This window comes from Phoxinus phoxinus (assembly GCF_949152265.1).
Source record: "Phoxinus phoxinus genome assembly, chromosome: 11".
NCBI lineage: Eukaryota > Metazoa > Chordata > Actinopteri > Cypriniformes > Leuciscidae > Phoxinus > Phoxinus phoxinus.
Window position 1 is genome coordinate 33,992,944 of NC_136886.1, and position 18,621 is coordinate 34,011,564.

The 18,621-nt window shown below is 38.3% G+C and overlaps 1 protein-coding gene across 2 annotated transcripts in view; it reads right to left on the reverse strand.

Annotated features, from left to right (window-relative positions):
* quob (quattro b) overlaps window positions 1-18,621 on the reverse strand; it is a 53,992-nt gene that overhangs the window by 25,434 nt on the left and 9,937 nt on the right. Inside the window, exons 2-12 of one of the 2 annotated variants that reach the window (XM_079627920.1) lie at window positions 12,812-13,009; window positions 9,632-11,546; window positions 8,668-8,826; window positions 6,764-6,887; window positions 5,776-5,869; window positions 5,529-5,615; window positions 5,163-5,279; window positions 4,471-4,566; window positions 3,572-3,720; window positions 2,002-2,140; window positions 492-614 (exon numbers count right to left, since the gene is read on the reverse strand). In XM_079627920.1, the coding sequence (XP_079484046.1) occupies window positions 492-614; window positions 2,002-2,140; window positions 3,572-3,720; window positions 4,471-4,566; window positions 5,163-5,279; window positions 5,529-5,615; window positions 5,776-5,869; window positions 6,764-6,887; window positions 8,668-8,826; window positions 9,632-11,546; window positions 12,812-13,009 (3,201 nt within the window). The remainder of the gene's footprint in view (window positions 1-491; window positions 615-2,001; window positions 2,141-3,571; window positions 3,721-4,470; window positions 4,567-5,162; window positions 5,280-5,528; window positions 5,616-5,775; window positions 5,870-6,763; window positions 6,888-8,667; window positions 8,827-9,631; window positions 11,547-12,811; window positions 13,010-18,621) is intronic. The other variant, XM_079627921.1, reaches the window with a different exon arrangement.

Below are 18,621 nucleotides of genomic sequence, written 5' to 3' on the forward strand. Positions count from 1 at the left end.
CAGCTTCTGAAAACCTTTTCACAATATTCTAATTTTGAATTTGGGGTTTTCATAAGCTGTACGCCATAATCATCAAAATTATAACAAATAAAGGCTTGAAATATCTCACTTTGCATATAATGAGTCTATATAATATATTAGTTTCACCTTTTAAGTTGAATTACTGAAATAAATGTTTTTTTGCACGATATTCAAATTTTTCTTCAATGTTCTTTTCCCTGTACACATTATACAGAATATCAAAAATATCTGAAACCTCATGAACCTTTAGCTCTTATCATTATTTAAGAGACGCACATTCCTGAACCATCTTCATTATCAGAAAAACTCTGGTATTTTTATTACTTTTTGATTAATTTGAACTCAACAGTCCACATAAATCCATAACACAATCTAAGTCTGATAACATTCAGGCATTTTCAGATTCATATTCTGGGCCATCCATCTTCTTGTGGTAATATATTAAAGTGAATGTCTTGAGGATTTGTTACCTTTGCTTGTATAAGAACAGACTGAATGTCTTGGAGTCGCTGCTCTATTTTCATCAGGCTTTTCTCAGTGCCGTCTTTGTCCTTCTGCCATGACTCTTCCTCTTCCTCACACCACGTTTGGATCTGTGAAAAACAAAAACGATAATTATAAACAAGATTCAAGCGCTGAATTGATGCTATTAATGCAGAGAAAATCCCGTTGACTCCACCAGATCTCTTCTTTAGCTCAGCATTTTTGATACAATGAGGACAATACAAAAACTATATACACTCATCCCTCAGTTTACAAAAAACTATAAGACTTTTCAATAAGGTTTCAGTTGTTAACATTAGTTCATATTAATAACATGACATTGACATGAACTACTGTAACAACAAACAATACTTATACAGTATTTACCCAGCTAAAAGTGAACTTTCTCTTAAAGTTATGATGAGCAACATTCGTCCAGTAACTTTAACAGAACGTTTGTTCAGAATTATCCTGTCTTTAATATTGTTCTCATAACATTAGCAGAAAAAATGGAAAGAAAAGCAAGAAAAAATGAACGTTTTATTTCTGAAATATTTAAATGTTACTAGTTTCAGAACGTTCAGTAAACACAAATACCAGTAAACACGGTATCGCTGTCAAGTCGTGACTCGTGAAGCTCTGTCGAGTCCAAGTTTGTCACGGACGTGGAGCTCTCGGCATCTCGAAAACACCACGCCGATATTGAGCCTCATTTTAGATCTCCCTTTTTGTCCCAAAGTCTGCTTGCCATGATCCATAATGTTTGTACGAAATAAGAACAGCGTGCCGCTAAACGTTACGCACTACGCAGTTGTCCACGTCTGTCGCCATGGTTACGACAGTACGGCAGTGGCAGTGCGAGCGAAAACCGAGGATAGCGTGGATATTGCGTCATTGACAGGCAAAAAAAATGTTCCGGGACGGGCCGTTATTTAAAACTGGAATTTCTCTGAAATAAAAAATCTTTGGAGATTTTTGGGATGTTGTAAGTACACAACTGCAGAAAATATATCACACTGTGCAAGTGATTTTTGGATATTTTATTACAAAATTCTTACATATTGTACCTTTAATGGATTGCATTTCTTTCTGCTATCCTTATTCATTTTATGCCACAGTTGCCATCTTTCCCGGATTTGCATGGTTGAATATAATATAATTTAATTGAACTGCATTTTAACATGATTTGCCTTGGCTTGCCCTTCACTTTCACTGGGAGAAGAGTCAAAGTTATTTTCTGTGCTAAAATAAATTGTGCCACAAATGCAGTTGCACCAACATTCGCTGGTCTCAAAACGTTCTCTTTTAAGAGCGGAAGAATTACGCTCACTTTATTTAGCGCGGTGATGTTATGTTTCACTGTGAAGGTTGTTACGCTGGCTGGTTTATTCACTACAGCAGACACAATGTTTGTCTTGAGTTATTTTCAGTGCTTTCTGTGGGCTGTGCTTATTATCTGCCATAAACACGCATTCAGTGCTGGGATGTAATGCATACTGTGCCGAGCGAGTCTTCTGTTTCTCTCAGCAGGAGAACGTGTTCGAGATGTTGCAGGGACTGGTTGGATTTCATCACTAGCGTGTGAACGGCCTCTTCCACCTGGTTATACAGACACGTCACACACTCCAGAGAGTCCCTGCACGAGAGAAAGGACACATGTAAGTGTGTGTGTTCTCAGCGCCTGCAAAAAACACATGCAGATACTGCAAATATGTGACCGTGGACCACAAAACCAGTCACATGGGTCAATTTTTTTAAATTGAGATTCATACATCATCTGAAAGCTGAACAAATAAGCTTTGCTAGGATACGACAATATTTGGTCGAGATACAACTATTTGAAAATCTGGAATCTGAGGGTGCAAAAATATCGAAATATTGAGAAAATCTCCTTTAAAGTTGTGCATTTATGTTCACGATTGTGCTGCATTCACTCACAAAAATACATGTTTTATATATTTACGGTAGCAAATTTACAAAATATCTTCATGGAACATGATCTTTACTTAATATCCTAATGATTTTTGGCATAGAAGAAAAATTGATAATTTTGACCCATACAATGTATTGTTGGCTATTGCCACAGATATACCCGTGCGACATGTGACTGGGTTTGTGATCCAGGCGGGTCACATATAACACATTTTACAGATTTTAGTTTATTTATGGTAAATATTACAGGCTGGTGAAAACCTACACCATTATAAGATATTTGGAAGAATATGGGTTAATGCAAACAGTTGATGACTTCCTAGTATTGAAAAAAATCAAACTGTTTGGTTACAAACATTCTTCAAAATATCTTCTTTTGTGTTAAGCAGAAGAAAGAAATTCATATAGGAATCATATTTGGTACAACATGAGGTAGGGCTGCACGATTATGCAAAAAAAAAAAAAATCATAATTGTCGATTATTCCCTTGAAATTGTGACTGCGATTATTAATTACGATTATCACAATTTCCATTGAATGATGTTTTGAATAGCTTTAAGCCATAGTTTGAAGCGACTGCATGCCATATTGTAATATCAAAATAAACAAGCTGAAAACACTCTTCCTGAAAAACCTTTATTGCTGCATTAAGCCTCAAAAGTCAAAAAATAAAAAAATTGTATTTAAAGAAACCAAACCAAAGTAAAAATATGCATGGTATTATAATGTTATACTAAGATGACTAAAATTAAAATAGAAAAAAAAAAACTTAAGATAAGCTGTAGAAATCTTAAGCACACAGAATAATCTAAGTGGACTTTTGTATTACTTTTGTAATTGCGCCTTTGAGCGGTTACATAATTGTGGCATTTGTAATTGTAATCGCGATTACAAATTCGATTAATTGTGCAGCCTAACATGAGTGTTAGTAAGTGATCACAGAATTTCCATTTTTGGGTGAACTATTCCTTTAAATTATACATTGGTTCTCCACTGGAGTCCATCGTGTGTATAAAGGCTCTTGCTGTTGGGTAAACAGGATAAACTTGGACCGAGCAGCTGTCCAAACATCATGTGCACAGCTGAGCTCTGATCAAGACCAATCCTGCTGAGACTCAAACACACAGGGAAATACCTGAAGTCTTCAGACTGAGCGAATCGAGACTCCTCCTTCCTCGTCCTGGCGAGAATAGACCCGCCCTCTCGTTGGAGAGCGACCAATCGGGCGTCCTCGAGCACCATCTTCATGGAGCTCCTTTGCTCCTGGATGCAGGACTGGACATCCTGGACGATCGGATTGGTTAGTTTAGGAGTAGCAAGAGGTCAAGAGGTCAAATTAAATAAATGAGATTAAAAAATTGAATGGAGCGAAATCATGGTATCTGGATTGTACCGCCTACATGTTTGCTCATTCTATGTTACATAAACCGTTTTATTTTGCATTTATTTTAAATGAGGCTTGCAATTTTTGCAATTAAAATTGTAATATTAATATATTTTATATACATTTTATATACATTTTTATATTAATATATACATTAAATAAACATCAACAATTTATATATATATATATATATATATACACAATTATTATTACTATTATTTTTTAAATGATAAAGGGGGGGGGGGAAATCATGTGGTATCCAAATTGAAAGCAAATTTAATGTACTGCCAACATTTATGTTCATTTTCTGTTACATAATAGTTTATCAAACATATTTAATAGTTCTCATTACAAAACATGTCATTGTACCTTTAATTAGGGATGCAAAACATAACTGTACAATATAACATCATTTCACAGATTTGATCACTTCTGATCAAATTTCAGAAGTGAAATTTGATTCTGATCAAATTTCAGAAGTAATCATTTTTTTTATAAGTTTTGATTCCTACATTCATTTAACTACAATGATTATGATAAATAAGCGCCTTATATTGATCAAAATTGAAATATTGGTGTATCCCTACTTTTAATTTAACAGTATACAGATGTGTACTGTATTCACGGAAAGTTTCAGAAATGAAAATGACCTTTGCAGTGTCTGTTTTTTTAACATCAAGTCTCCTGATTGCCGTCTGTAGTAATGAAGAAGCTGCCTGAAGGTCGAGTTGAAAGAGGGAAAGTTTCTAAAAAAAAAAGACACACATATGCAAAAACACGTTAGAAAATCGTCATATACGTGATTCAACAGAACAACGGATCTAAAGCATGTGTCCAGCAGACAGACAAGTTGAAATGTAGTTTATAATCAATTCTCGTAAGTGCAGGAGAAGTTGCGTAGTTGCACTTGTGAGTTAAAGTGCCTTCGGGGTCTCTCAGATGTTAAAGAGATAAAAGAGACATTTGTTGTTGTCAGGAACGTGTGGTTTACTTCACTAGAACTGATTGTGCAAGTGGACTTACATCAGTTTAAAGTGTTTTAACAGCTGTATACTTGTGGTTTGAGAGGATTGATTACACAATAGCATGTTATTGCTACACAAACCAAACACAAATGTGTAGACTGTGAGTGAGCAAGTGGTATGACAACACCTTTAACTGTCATTTATTTTTAATGATAGTAGAAAGAGATAGGACAGGAAACTATGGGTCGCCTGTGCGTCAACATTTAGTACAGAAGTACAGAAAAGAGAACTTAAAACCGCACATTAACAGCGTCAGTGTCATTGCAAAACTGCAGACATCCATGAGAAGGATAATGAGTGTTTGTGTGACGTGGTACCTGGTGAAACTGCAGCCAGTCGTCATGACTGTAAGGGAAGGTCCCGCCAAGGTCAGAGGTCAACTGCTGTCCGTCAACTGTCTTATGAAGAGCTTTTAGTGTTGTCACAACATCTATCTAAAAGAAATGATCATGCACTTTAACATATCGTACTGTAAAAGTGTGTGTGAGACCCAAGCACTGATATTAAACAATACTGTTACAGTATTTATTTATTTCAAAAAACAAACTTATTTCCGGTAGACATCAGACGTGGATATCTGAAGTCAGTGCGAGCAGACGTTCCAGGTGTTAATTAAAGGGTTGCATGTTTCCATGAAGGTGTAATTGCTGTGTAGAACGAGTGTGTTTGGGGGTGTTAATTACCTGTAGACCAGGATGTTTTTCTGGGCGAGGATTAGAGTCTTTATCAACCAGCATCAAGATAGTGTGCACTGCATGAAGGGCCTGCTCCTATATCACACACACACGCACACACACACACACACACACACACACACACACACACACACACACACACACACACACACACACACACACACACACAAACATGAAGGATGTGTTCAGGTTTGTATTGGTGTTTGAGGTGATGATTAGTTTTCTGTGTCCTCACCTGAACCATGAGCAGTGATCTGAAGAACACAGAGGGCAGAGGACACTTCCGGCTGTCAATCACCACAGTAAGTCCCAGCTCTCTGACCTCAGTCCTGGAGAAGAAAAAAAGAAAATGATATAGGCCTATAAACAGGAAAAGTTGAAGAGTAATTAGTAATATTTAGAAATACAGAGCAATGAAAGAGCAGGAGAATGAAATAACCATCTGTAGCTACTAAATTGTAGTACATTAATACCTTCAAAACAATGAGGCAGATTTTAATTCTGACATGCAGAAATTTAGAAATTCAACATGTCAAGCACATGGTTTCATACAGAAATAAATATTGGCATCAAAAATCTATTGTTAAAATATTATTGAGCTAGGCTATAACCACAGAAAGGTTTAAAAACATGTAGGTTTTTCAGCACTGACAAATGAGATTCTAGGCCTATGCCATTTTCTGAATTATTGAATGTGAGGAAAAATAGCCTAATATAATTTAGAGAAAATTTTTTTGATTACCCTGCTGTGGTTTATTTTGCGATAATAGACAGTATATAAGAGCTTATTACACAGCTACTTACCAAATAAATAAACTTTGCGATTGTATCAAATGAGAGCGCGGTTTGATACGAAAGACATGAAAGTAGCGCCGGTTTCTTTTACCAGGATGAGCGGACTGATTTACAAACCGACAAAACTTCTTAAAACTTACACAGATTAAAACCTGTTTGAATTTTATTCCGTTCGTTCCATCATTTTGCTCCTAGAATGAAAACCATATATGTATTTATCAAATTCAATAAAATGTTTGCATTATTAAATTTGACTATTTATTCGATGCTAAATAGTGCACAAGAAGCCTGATAGATAGATTACTGACGCTTGTTTCATCACATCGTTGTATTTGGTAGGCTGCTGATACTTCATGACATGTCCACAAAATGACACTGTCTCTTACTGCCCCCTTGTGGTAATTGAGCAGACTGATCTCTACTGTTACCTGGGAACGGAGTGCAGGAAAAGCAGAAGTCTGCAAAACTCCAGAGGAGAGAGTTGAGAGGAAGCCCATCCTTTCCTGCCGCCATACACCTCAACCACGGCCCGGCCAGCTCGGTCACGACTGCCTTGTGATGGTAAGAGAACAGAATGGGTTCAAAACAACACAATTTAATAGACTGTGCACGTCACTCAGTCTGAATCATTTGTGTGCTTGAATAGCTTTGTCATTTTGCCAACGAACATGACCAATTTTAAAAGTTAAGTTGTGTCTGGATAAAACACTGAATGGAGACAATCATGTTCTGTATTGGGATTGCAAGTGGCTGCATGCTAGCGCTATATTAATGAGATGCTGATCTGTTTGTAAACATCATTCACATTGCAAACTATGATAGTCACACGCCTGTCAGCCTTCAAACATTGTCAAGAGAAGAACTTGCCCTTTTAACTGACATCAGCATTTACATTTGATGCATTTAGCTTTATCTAGAATTAAATGTGCAACCTGTAGGCTACGTTTAAAGTGCATGTAAGAAGAAGTTAGCAGCAAGTGGTCGTCATTTAGAAGGTAATTTAATCAAAAGTAACTAGGATTCCCATTATAGGTTCATAGGCCTACCCCCTGAATCTAGGTGTACTTCGCTCAAATATGAATCATTTACTCACCTTCAGAAGCCCTAAAAGGCCTTGCATTATGTGTGTGATCATGATGTAATTTCTTTGTGTGTGTGTGATCTCATAAAACATTAGTTGCTTTTCCTCATAGTTTCCATGTGAAAAAGCCTGCCTGTTGCCCTGTATTTTTGTCTTGTTTTAGTCGAAAACAAAATGAGAAGTTAGGCAGAATTTTGAAACTGCTCTTTTCTAATGCAATGGAAGTGCATGATGATTGTCAAGCTTGAATAAAAAAGCATGATAACAGTAGTCCATACAGCTTGTGTCAGTCATATGATCTCTGAACAGACTTAAATTCAGTCATTAGTCACTGATTGGTAAAAGTAGTTTGTTAAGGCTTGGTTCGTAGGGATTTACAAACCTGTGCACATATCAAATGCGCATAACTATAGAATTAATTCTTAATGCGCACGTGAGCGCCATCAGCGTTTCTCACAGGTTCGCGTTTAAAGTCTATGTAGAGAGAACGATGTCGTCTTAGTGGCATTCATTTAATAACTAATGATTGTTGCGACGGAAGTGAATAAATCAAAACTAACTTTAGCTGGAAAATATCTTAATTCAAGAACCACTATAAAGCCAAAACAATCTCTTACCTTAAATTATACGTTTATCACTGTAAACCCGCTTTGAAACAACCTACATTGTTAAAAGCGCTATATAAATGAAGATGACTTGACTATTTTTATTTATTTATTTATTTATTTATTTATTTATTTATTTATGTTTGTTGTTGGGGGAATGTGATTTCACAAAGTATGTTCCTGGATCAACATCTTTATTGATTTTGGAACAACATTCCAATCAACCAATCAGATTTGAGGGACGAGTTTACAGTTTATGCTAAGTTTAGGTTTAAAACAAGGGTTAGGTGCTTTTACATCAGTGTTATTCATCTATCATTTCCCTCTGATTTTAGGGATGAGTTATGGTTAGGATTAGGTTAAGGGGTAGGGATAGGTTTAGGACTACATTTTCGGACAGGAATGTTGTTCCAGGATCAACAAAAAAATGTGTATCCAGGTCAGGAACATATCTCACTTGGCAAAATCATGGTGACCTTGTTGTTGATGAGATTTATTTTCGAATAAACCGTTCTTGCTGTAGTGTCCTGCTCAAGGGCACGGTTATCTTTAGACTTAGATTAGTCTGCATGGATCAATCATACCCCTGAGCTTTAACCACTACACCACAATTGTTCATAATAAAAAAATTGATTAGCAAGCATACCTGGTAGACAGATGATGCCTAGCTGGAGAATGCTCTTGATTGTGAGGTCCTGGGAAAGTAGAGTTTCCTGAACTCTATTCTCAGACTGATCAGCGTGTGATTTCTGAAGCACTACTCCATTAACAACCGGTGGTCCAGCTTGTCCAGAGGGGGAGACTTCTTAGAAAGAGGAGAAATTACTTTAATTTTCAACATTAGTAAATATAACAACACAAAAGCTTAATTAAACTTTTTGTATCTTTCTGAGTTTACTGAAATGAGTGAAAATCTAAGATGTGCGCCACAGCTAGATGGAGCTGTTGATCTCCCCTTTAAAAAAACTTTAGGAAAAATGATTTGTAAACTAAAGCCATGATCCTCCTCTTCCCATTTACAAAGACATCTAACAGCTTCCCCATAAACGGGGGGGATGTAGTTATTTCTGTTCCCTGCCCTGGCTCTTGGTCCTCATGAATGCTTTCTTTCTGTTCTTCTGAAGAAAGAGATCAGATGAAGGACTGCAGAAATTCCCTTGTGGAACGCTGTGCACGCTCCTGACCTTTAGCCAGTGTCACATTGCACTCTTTTAAGATGACCTTTCAGAATGGTATATTTTCTCCTAAGCAGAGGACCAGGGTCAAAGTTGTGTGTAAATCAGTCGATATGTGTCATAGCGTGCGGCAACTAGACATGGCCTCATAGTAGTAGTCGTTTTTTGTAAATTACTTCATATCAGTCATGTTTGAACAAGCTTTTCATTTAAGGATAAAGATCTAAGAAACAGCATGTTGGCCAGACATCATGTTGCTTCAGATGTTCTTTTAACAACAAAGTGGGATGTGGGGTAAAAATCTGTATGCAATTAGTTGACACAGCAAGGAACCACAGACAGAATTTTTAGATTTTTTTCTCCTTATTCATTCCTTCTAAATGCTTGTAACAAATCACAAGTTCTTTTCACATGCAGCGGTCTAACTCAACTTACCCTTTCTTGCTTCTTGTTGTCTGTTTAATTTTGGGGACACCAAATTGGCTGTGTGTTTTATTCCCTGGATAGCAGGCAACATGGGGATGATCTCTGGATAGACATCACTGCGGCTTCTGTTGGTCGGCTTGTGTGATTGCAGACACTCTCTGGTTGTTTCTGAGACTAAAGAGTATGAGCGGGATTTAGACCTGCTTTTACCTTTGATCACCTGTACAGGTGAATCTGGGCCTCTTCCACAATGTCTGTCATCACAGAGGACTTTGCAATCCGAATGCCTGTTCTCGTTTTGGAAAAGGATCTGACTGGACTGGGTCTGAAATAGAGCAGGTGTTTGCTCATAGGCCTGTGTTAGCTGGTTTTGTGAATGCTGAATTGGATTGAAACCCTGCAAACATAGATTTGCATCTTGTCTGTGACCGCTGTGGTCAGGTAAAGCCCTGAGCCCCATTTTGGGTAAGTGTTGGGTTTTGGCGTGCTTCTGGCTGCTAATCCGTATTTGAAATGAATCTTGCCTAAAAGAGTTGTTCAGACAGTAAAGTCTTTTGTCGGGAAAAGCCTTAGTCCCTAGTGCAGTCGGATGTTGATCCTGTTGCCCAGTGAGGAATGACTTGTGTTGTTGTCTCGCTGGGACCATGCTAGGGATCTGTTGGGTCATATGTTGGTCAAGAGACTCTGCGTTCTCCCTTGAAATACAGTCATGAGGTACACTTTGACTTGGCTGTGTTGAGTTCCTTGTGCTTTGCTTTTGTTGGGCTGAGTTCTCAAAGAATTGCATCGGGTTTCTGTCTGCTTGGTTTGGTGTCTGGCCAAATGTACAACTCAAAGGTTTAAGTCTATGGCCAACTCCATATCCCTCACAGCTTGGCTCCTCTACATCTGTCCTGGTTTCATCTAGAGAGGGCAGCATACTTGATCTCTCAAAATTCACTGGGTTTCTGAGAGCTGCTACATAAGATTGACGATACCTGCATTTGGATTCTGGATCGTTTTGCATTATCTCAAATGGCTGTTTGATTTGCATGCAAGGATTGCATTCATCACCATACAGGTTACCGCTGCTTTTTGAGGCAGGTTGAGCTGTCCTGACTTGCTTGAAACCTGATGGTTTTTTAGGGATTGCTATTTTGTTGAGGACCAAAGTCTCTTTTTCCTTGTTAAACTCCAACAGATCCACATATTCTCCTTCCAGCTCTCCGTTGTGCCTATTGTCCCATGTATTAGGAGAGACCCAGCCAACAGGTTTTCCAGCAAAACTGCTGATTGGATGTCCTTGATCAACCTTCACCAGTCTGCTACCACCCTCCACCAACTGAACAGAAACCACCATCCCGTCCTTCTCTGGAAGGATCCTAGTTTCCATATCAAGTGGTGAGAAGTCCACAGGTACCTGTGACTGTGACTCGTTCTCTGAAATCTCAGTTTTAAGATCTCCCACACGGAGAGTCGCAATTGAGCATGTATTTGTTTCAGGCCAGATGTTAGATTTAGGCCTTTCAAGGAATTCAGGGTTTGCAACTTCTGTCCAAGGTACCTTCACAACACCCTGGTCAGAGGAAAGCACACACTGACATAGAGGTTTTCCATGACGTCCCTCATTTATTTCCCTTAGCCAAGACTCAGTGAATATGCATGGATAGGATGTCTCCGGGATTGGCGTCCCCTCAATCGCAGGACCATCCAGCACCCTGGAACCTGCTTGCAGTACCAGATTCTCCTGCCCCAGAAGGTCTTCCTGCACAAGAAGACTTTTGAGGACAATTCGGGCTGACTGTTCTCCAAAAGACTCCACTTGCAAGTAGAAATCTCCAGGTCGGAGCAGTAAAGGATTGATGGGGGCGAGTTGGATCACCACACGATCTCTCAAGCACAATGGCCAACCCTCACACCGGAAAAGGACATCAGAGTATACAGCCTAGAGAGAGAGAGAGAGAGAGAGAGAGGGAGAGAGGGGGAGAGAGGGGGAGAGAGGGGGAGAGAGAGGGAGAGAGAGGGAGAGAGAGAGAGAGGGGGAGAGAGAGGGAGAGAGAGGGAGAGGGAGAGAGAGGGGGAGAGAGAGGGTGAGAGATGGAGAGGGAGAGAGAGGGGGAGAGAGAGGGAGAGGGAGAGAGAGGGAGAGAGAGGGAGAGAGGGGGAGAGAGGGGGAGAGAGGGGGAGAGAGAGGGAGAGAGAGGGAGAGAGAGAGAGAGGGGGAGAGAGAGGGAGAGAGAGGGAGAGGGAGAGAGAGGGGGAGAGAGAGGGAGAGGGAGAGAGAGGGAGAGAGAGAGAGAGAGAGGGAGAGAGGGAGAGAGGGAGAGAGAGAGCAAAGCTGGTTTGTTTACTTGCAGATAGATTTGGATTGATAGATTTTACGATCAACAGATTTGTAATGGCTTGGGTCTTGATGCCGTTTATTGGCTTGCATGCAAACATTCTTGAATGCCCTTCATAAGAAGCTGTCTAGGAAGGCCTTTGTTCTTTCTGAAGATAAAACAAAACAATCTTGTGCTGAGTGGACAAGGATAAGTAGCATGTGGGATCTGTGCCATAAAAGTCCACATGGAAGAAATGTCTGCAGAGGAAATTGCTTTCATCTTGTCCGCCTACTAACATGCTTTACCCTTTAAAGGCTTAGTTCACCCAAACATGAAAATACATGATTGACTTACTCTTATATCATTCACACTGTCCTTTTACATACACTCAAAGCTTACAGTGAGCATGGCCTTCCAGGCTCCAAAAATCACCATAAAAGTAGTAATATAACCCTACTGCATATTTCAACTCTTCTGAACCTTTATGTTAGTGCTGGAACACATTTAAATTTAAAGTTGCAATGGGGAACATGTTTGTTTGAGTGTGACTACCTGTTTGCCCAAACAATGAGTGTTTATGCAATTCTGTGAAATTACCTAATTTACCTTAAGACATTATTCATTGAAACTCTTTCTCTTTGCTTCGGCTCTCAAATATCATTGTATGGTTTCAGGAGACTTGGAATATAGTCTATGAACTTCCACGTTCCATTGAAGACAAAAGTCATACAGGTTTGGGATGACATGAGGGTGAGTATAATGACATAAATCTTTGGATGAACCTTTCCTAATGTCACTTAGGCTATTCAACATTTTTAGATGGTTGGCTTTTACTAAGGCGCTGTCCAATGGGCTTTTTTTGTTGTGATTAGCATGTTGTACTCACACAGGCAGCTTGTTGCACGCTCTCTAGGATATGTTTGGCTGGGATAAGGAAGTTCAGCAGGCACTGCAGTGCGTCTCCATGGTAACGTTCCTCAATGGTGCGAAAGAGTTGGCTGAGAACAGTAGGAGCGGTAGCCTCAAACGGAGGGAAAAGAGACGACAGGGCGCTCTGAATGGACCAGTCCAGAGAGGAAGGGTTCTGAGGTGAAGAAAGAGAGATTTATTTGTGTGTTAGTTATTGTATTCCTTGTCTGAAAAATATCCGTTGATACATATACCATGATAGATGATACTGCAGTTATTGTACACAAGCCCTAAATGCTTTGTCTAAAGATGTAAAATGAGGTTTTTGCGAAATGCCTGTGGCTAAACCTTTTTTTATAATTTCAACCCCTCCTAAATCTCACTTGTTACAGAAACAATGAAGCTTGTCATGTCAAGGATTCACTGTTTTGGCCTAATCTAATCCACACTTTCCATTCTGTTGACCACCATATGAAGGCAGTTTCTCTCTTTCTAAATCCATTGTAAGTGGAGGAGACGGGCAATGCGATCAAAAATTAATGGAAGAAATCATGTAAGTATGTCAGGTTATGAAAGAGTGCAAGGGTGTCCATGCACATCTGAAGAATTCTCATATTCGCTTTCCCAAATATTTATCATACATGTTTCTCAGGCATTCCTCTGTAATGAGGATGTTGGGTTCACCTTTCAAGTGTCCGACTTGGAATAATTTACAAAGCAGATGTGGGAAGAGCACAGGGAATGCTGTGTGGAAAATGAGGGAAGTCTGGGTGACCTTGGTTTAAACCTTAAACGGACTGTTACAGAGTGGATTACAAGGTTGAATCTCTTATGGTGCGTTCACACCGGACGCGAATAGCGCGTCAGGCGCGAGTGATTTCAATGTTAAGTCAATGCAGAGACGCGTTACGCGCGTAAAACGCGTGTAACGCGTCTTTGCATTGACTTAACATTGAAATCACTCGCGCCTGACGCGCTATTCGCGTCCGGTGTGTGGGGCCAGTTAAACTGCACGTTTTAAACTATTTTTATGCAGCTCAGTGCAATGATTAACCGTGGAAAGAGAAGCATGCTTTAGCCATGTTAAGATATGTTTGTGTTTAGTCTATTAATCTTTTGGCTCAACAGACATACTGGCATAGATGATTACAGGACCTGAGTGTGATCTCACACAGGAAGTTTATGTCTGCTTAGGAAATAACAAACATAAACAAATCCCTTCCTTTACAAGAATAAAAAAAAAGAAAAAGAAAAAGGAATGTCTGTGATTTATATAACAGTGTACCAGACCAGGGTTAGAATAGTTTGTTTTATTTTCAGTTTAGTTTATTTTAGTTTTAGTCACTCTCATTGTTAGATTCAGGTTCATCTTTTTTAGTTTAGTTTTCCTTTGTCAGTTTTAGTATTTCATCACAGTCTAAAACTGAAATTAATTTGTGAAATTTTGTGAAACAATTAGTTTTGGAGTGGCGAAAATGCATTTCTGTTTTGTTTTCCAGTTTTTTGTTTTCTTCTTATTTTTCATTTACTCTTTCCCCGTCAAACAAGGAATTTTCTGTGTTTCCTCTGTTATACACTGTATAGTACTGAGTACTGAATCCCCTGTCCAAGACACATGCAAAGAAGATCCAGAAACAAGCCATCTGATATGTAATCATAACGCGATCAGCAACATTAAACCGCATATAAAACAAAACTGCCTAATGTTAAAGAATTAGGCAGGACTGTGCAAGCATTTGGGATGTCTCGACTCGATTTACATCATCTATGCTTAGATAATCTTTCTGAATACGTAGTCTTTGACAAAAAAAGTGTGTGTTTTTTTTTTTAGCTTTTTGCTCAAAATGTAGTTTTTTTATTAAACTTACCTATATTCAAGTGTTGATAAAAAAAAAGAATGCATGAAGCTAGAATAAAACTGTTTGGGTTTTTTTAAAGCAGAGGATCTATTCTTTCTGTTTATAAATTGCATGTTCAGATATTCCTACAACAAAATATTCTGGGGGCCATGCATGACATTTTTATGAAAATGATCAAAAACGCTGCCGGTGGCTGGCAACTTTTTTTTTTTAACTCTGGTGGGGAAAGAGTTAGCAATGATAACAATGTAATGGCCTGACAGCATTTACAGTAAGTGATGTTTGCTAAGACAACATCACTATTATCATTGCTCATTCTTGGGGTTAGTGAACAAATTCCTAAACATAAGTTTTCAACTTTGTAGTTGTATCTCATCCTTCACCATTTGAGCTACAGACAAGAATGATTCCTCAAAGTCTGCAGTTTGTCAAATCAATGGAAAACCCCCAGTTTGAGCTTTGCTTTGTTAGACGTTGAATGATAGACATCCGATGCCTGCCTATGTACACGTCTATGAAGTATGCATTGATGTTTATCAGCACTAGACTGTCTCACATTCTCACCATTTCTTGCTCGATAGTCACAGTGATTTGTGATAAAGCTTTTTTTTTTATTTACAACTTATTGTTGTTCATGAGGTTATTCAAGAATTCCCTGAATTAGACATCGTCACTTTTCATTAAAGGGAAAGTGCAAACAAATGTTTTTAATTTTGCCATTATTTACTCATCCTCAAGTTGTATTATACCTGCATACAGTTCTTGGACGATATTGAAGAATGTTGGTTACCAAACTGGTCCCCATTGACTCCCATAGTATAGAAAAAAATCGCGGTCCATCAACCTTTTGGTTATGCTTCAAAATTTATTATTTTGTGTTCAGCAGAAAAAAAGAAATTCATACATTCAGGAACAACTTGAGGGTGAGTAAATGATGACAGAATTTAAATTTCTGGGTGGACTATCCCTTTTAAAACCTATAGGTTTACAGAGTAAAATTTTTTAATTTGTTGCTTATACGACATATATTTTCTATTAAAACATGGGCAATTAAATATGTAAATATGCATATGCCCATATAGAAGTTATAGAATAAATACATTTCAGGTGAATCTCTTTTACTGGGATTCTGCTTAATAAACTAATTTGTCAAAACACAATTGTAAATAGAACAGTTGCAGTTTGAGACTGTGATGGAATACTAAAACTGACAAAAGAAAACTAAACTAAAAAAGATGAACCTAAATGAGCGTGAAAACTATTGAAAACTGAATAGAAAATAAAACATATGTGACCCTGGACCACAACACCAGTCTTATGTGTCAATTTCTATTTATTTAGATTTATACATCATCTGAAACCTTTGTTAGGATATGACAATTAAATAAATATTTGGCAGAGATACAACTACTGAAAATCTGGAATCTGAAGGTGCAAAAAAAATCGAAATATTGAGTAAATCGCCTTTAAAGTTGTTCATTTATGATCACGATTGTGCTGCATTCTCTCTCAAAAATAGAATTTGTATATATTTACGGTAGGAAATTTACAAAACATCTTCATGGATCATAATCTTTACTTAATATCCTAATGATTTTTGGCATAAAAGAAAAATCTATAATTTTGACCCATACAATGTATAGTTGGCTATTGCCACAGATATACTCGTGCGACTCGTGACTGGTTTTGTGGTCCAGGGTCACATATAAACTATTCGAACACACATTGTCTGATGCATCTCGCCCCATCTTCGCCTATACTGTATGTCTTATGATCCCGAACAGAATTAGAACAGGACCTTCTTCCACAATGGGTTTAATGATTAATAATTGTGAATGATTGTGGAAAAGCACAATAGCCTTTTTGTTTAATCGTTAACTAAATGAGTTTGTCTGGGCCGTGTGTGTGTCTCGTTCAGGGTGGTCCGTCCTGTGAGCATGTCGAACCGCTGACTTTCCCATCCTCTCTTTTTCTTCTCCAGTAAACACATCTGCGTGGTCTCGCCGTGGCTCCGGGCCTGTTATTCTGTTTACCCCGTTACTTCTCCAGTTACACGTCCACACCTCGGTTCTCAAAACACGTCCAAGTCAAACTTCATTTAACAAATCCTCAGGATCCCAAATGAAGGATATCTGGGGCCTGGCGTTGGTCCTGAAGTCTGGCATTTGCATTCAGGAGACTGTCGATTGCATTTTTCAGTGTTTTTGTAAATATAACCCTTAGACGAAGCCCTTGGCTGAACTTTGGAACGTTAATTTGAAGGCTCATTTGATATCTGGAGATGTTAATAGGGTCAGTTTTCCACAATTTGAAGCACTTTACAAAAATAATGCCCGGTCTGTCTTCTCACCTGCAGGATTGCTGTACAATTTTAGCTGTGCAGTTTTGGCGTGACAACTCTCAATTAAATCTAAACAAACATTTGTTGCGAAAACATCTTTTCATTTGGCAGTGCACAAGTCTATCTGTAATTACACAAGAGCTCAACAGGTAATTATAAGCTTCAGTCGAATGTTTGAAACACACCAAAGCTCAGCTGTCATTAATTCTGAGGCATAAGATGATTTCATACATGCATAAACAAACCGTTTTCAGCAGCCTTGTATTTAGTGGTGTTTGCTAAGGCACGCATTACTAATACAGTAGATTAGTGTAATTGCTCACCAATGTCACAACAGTATCAGTAAAGAGCTTGTTTTCCAATCAGTGCTATATGCAATATTTTTATGTTTGTGTACAAGGTCACATGCACAGGCGACGGCCGTAGGAGGATTGTAACTTTCGTACAAGTATGTGTCAGGGTTTCAGGCATGCGTTGGGTGGCGAACTTGTGCAAAGACCTTTTTTTTTTTACTGTAATTTGCCATTAATCATGTTGATCAACTTAGAGGCCGTATCATGGCTAGTATGAACTGTAAATGTCAGTGACATAATTTGCATGCATGCATGTTCAGTTTTGCACATTATTAGTTGACAAATTATACTAGAGAGAGTGTGAAAAGTGTGTTTAAGTCCATAGGACCAAAAATGTCCATAGTTTAAGAAATACTCGTATGCAAAAAATGGTGCAATAGGAGAATAGTACCAAACATTGTTTGAAAATACATCCTTGCTTTGCTCAAAGAATAAGTCTTGACTTGTGTATTTGACAAGTTACAAAAGAGGCACTCTTTAAAGCCCTGTTTCAAGCTCTGTGATCACTTTAGGGTTGCACAAAGAGCATGTTAAAAGTACAAGTGGTAGAAGTTAGAAAGTCCAACTGCACTCTTGAGATGAACACTAATCTAACCTGAACACGATTCTTCATGATCTGTCAGCTTTGGAAAGTCTCTCATTACAGCTGTCAAATTCCAGTAAGTTGTGATCCTGCTTCTCCTTCTCTCCCTCCTCGGGACAGTGTTGTCTTTGTCTCTTGGCCACTGTGGTTTAACTCCTTACAGAGGGAGTTTGGCACAATGCAGCGTTCTCACTCTCATCAGACACTCTAAAAAATGCTGGGTTGTTTTAACCCAATTTTGGGTCAAATATGGACAAACCCAGCCATTGGGTTAAATGTTTAAATTGCATTTTTGATGCAAGGTTTGGGTTTGTCCATATTTGACCCAAAATTGGGTTAAAACAACCCAGCATTTTTTAGAGTGGACAAACACCTACAACATCTGACTACACCTCCTCCGTTTACTCACTAGTCTGAATACGGTTTTCAGAATAAAGCTTCTTCAGTGGTTTAAGAACTTCAGTTCTTAGCGGATGTGTGTCATTTTCCTCTGTATGCTTTTTTAGAGATTAACATGATTTTCATTAATGTTTTTGTGAAAATTAAAGAGGTTCTCATTTAATCTAATTTTGTTTTTAAGACTGCTTTCACACTAGCACTTTTTATACATTATATCATTTGTGTCTTTGCATGTTCTTGGTCACACTCATT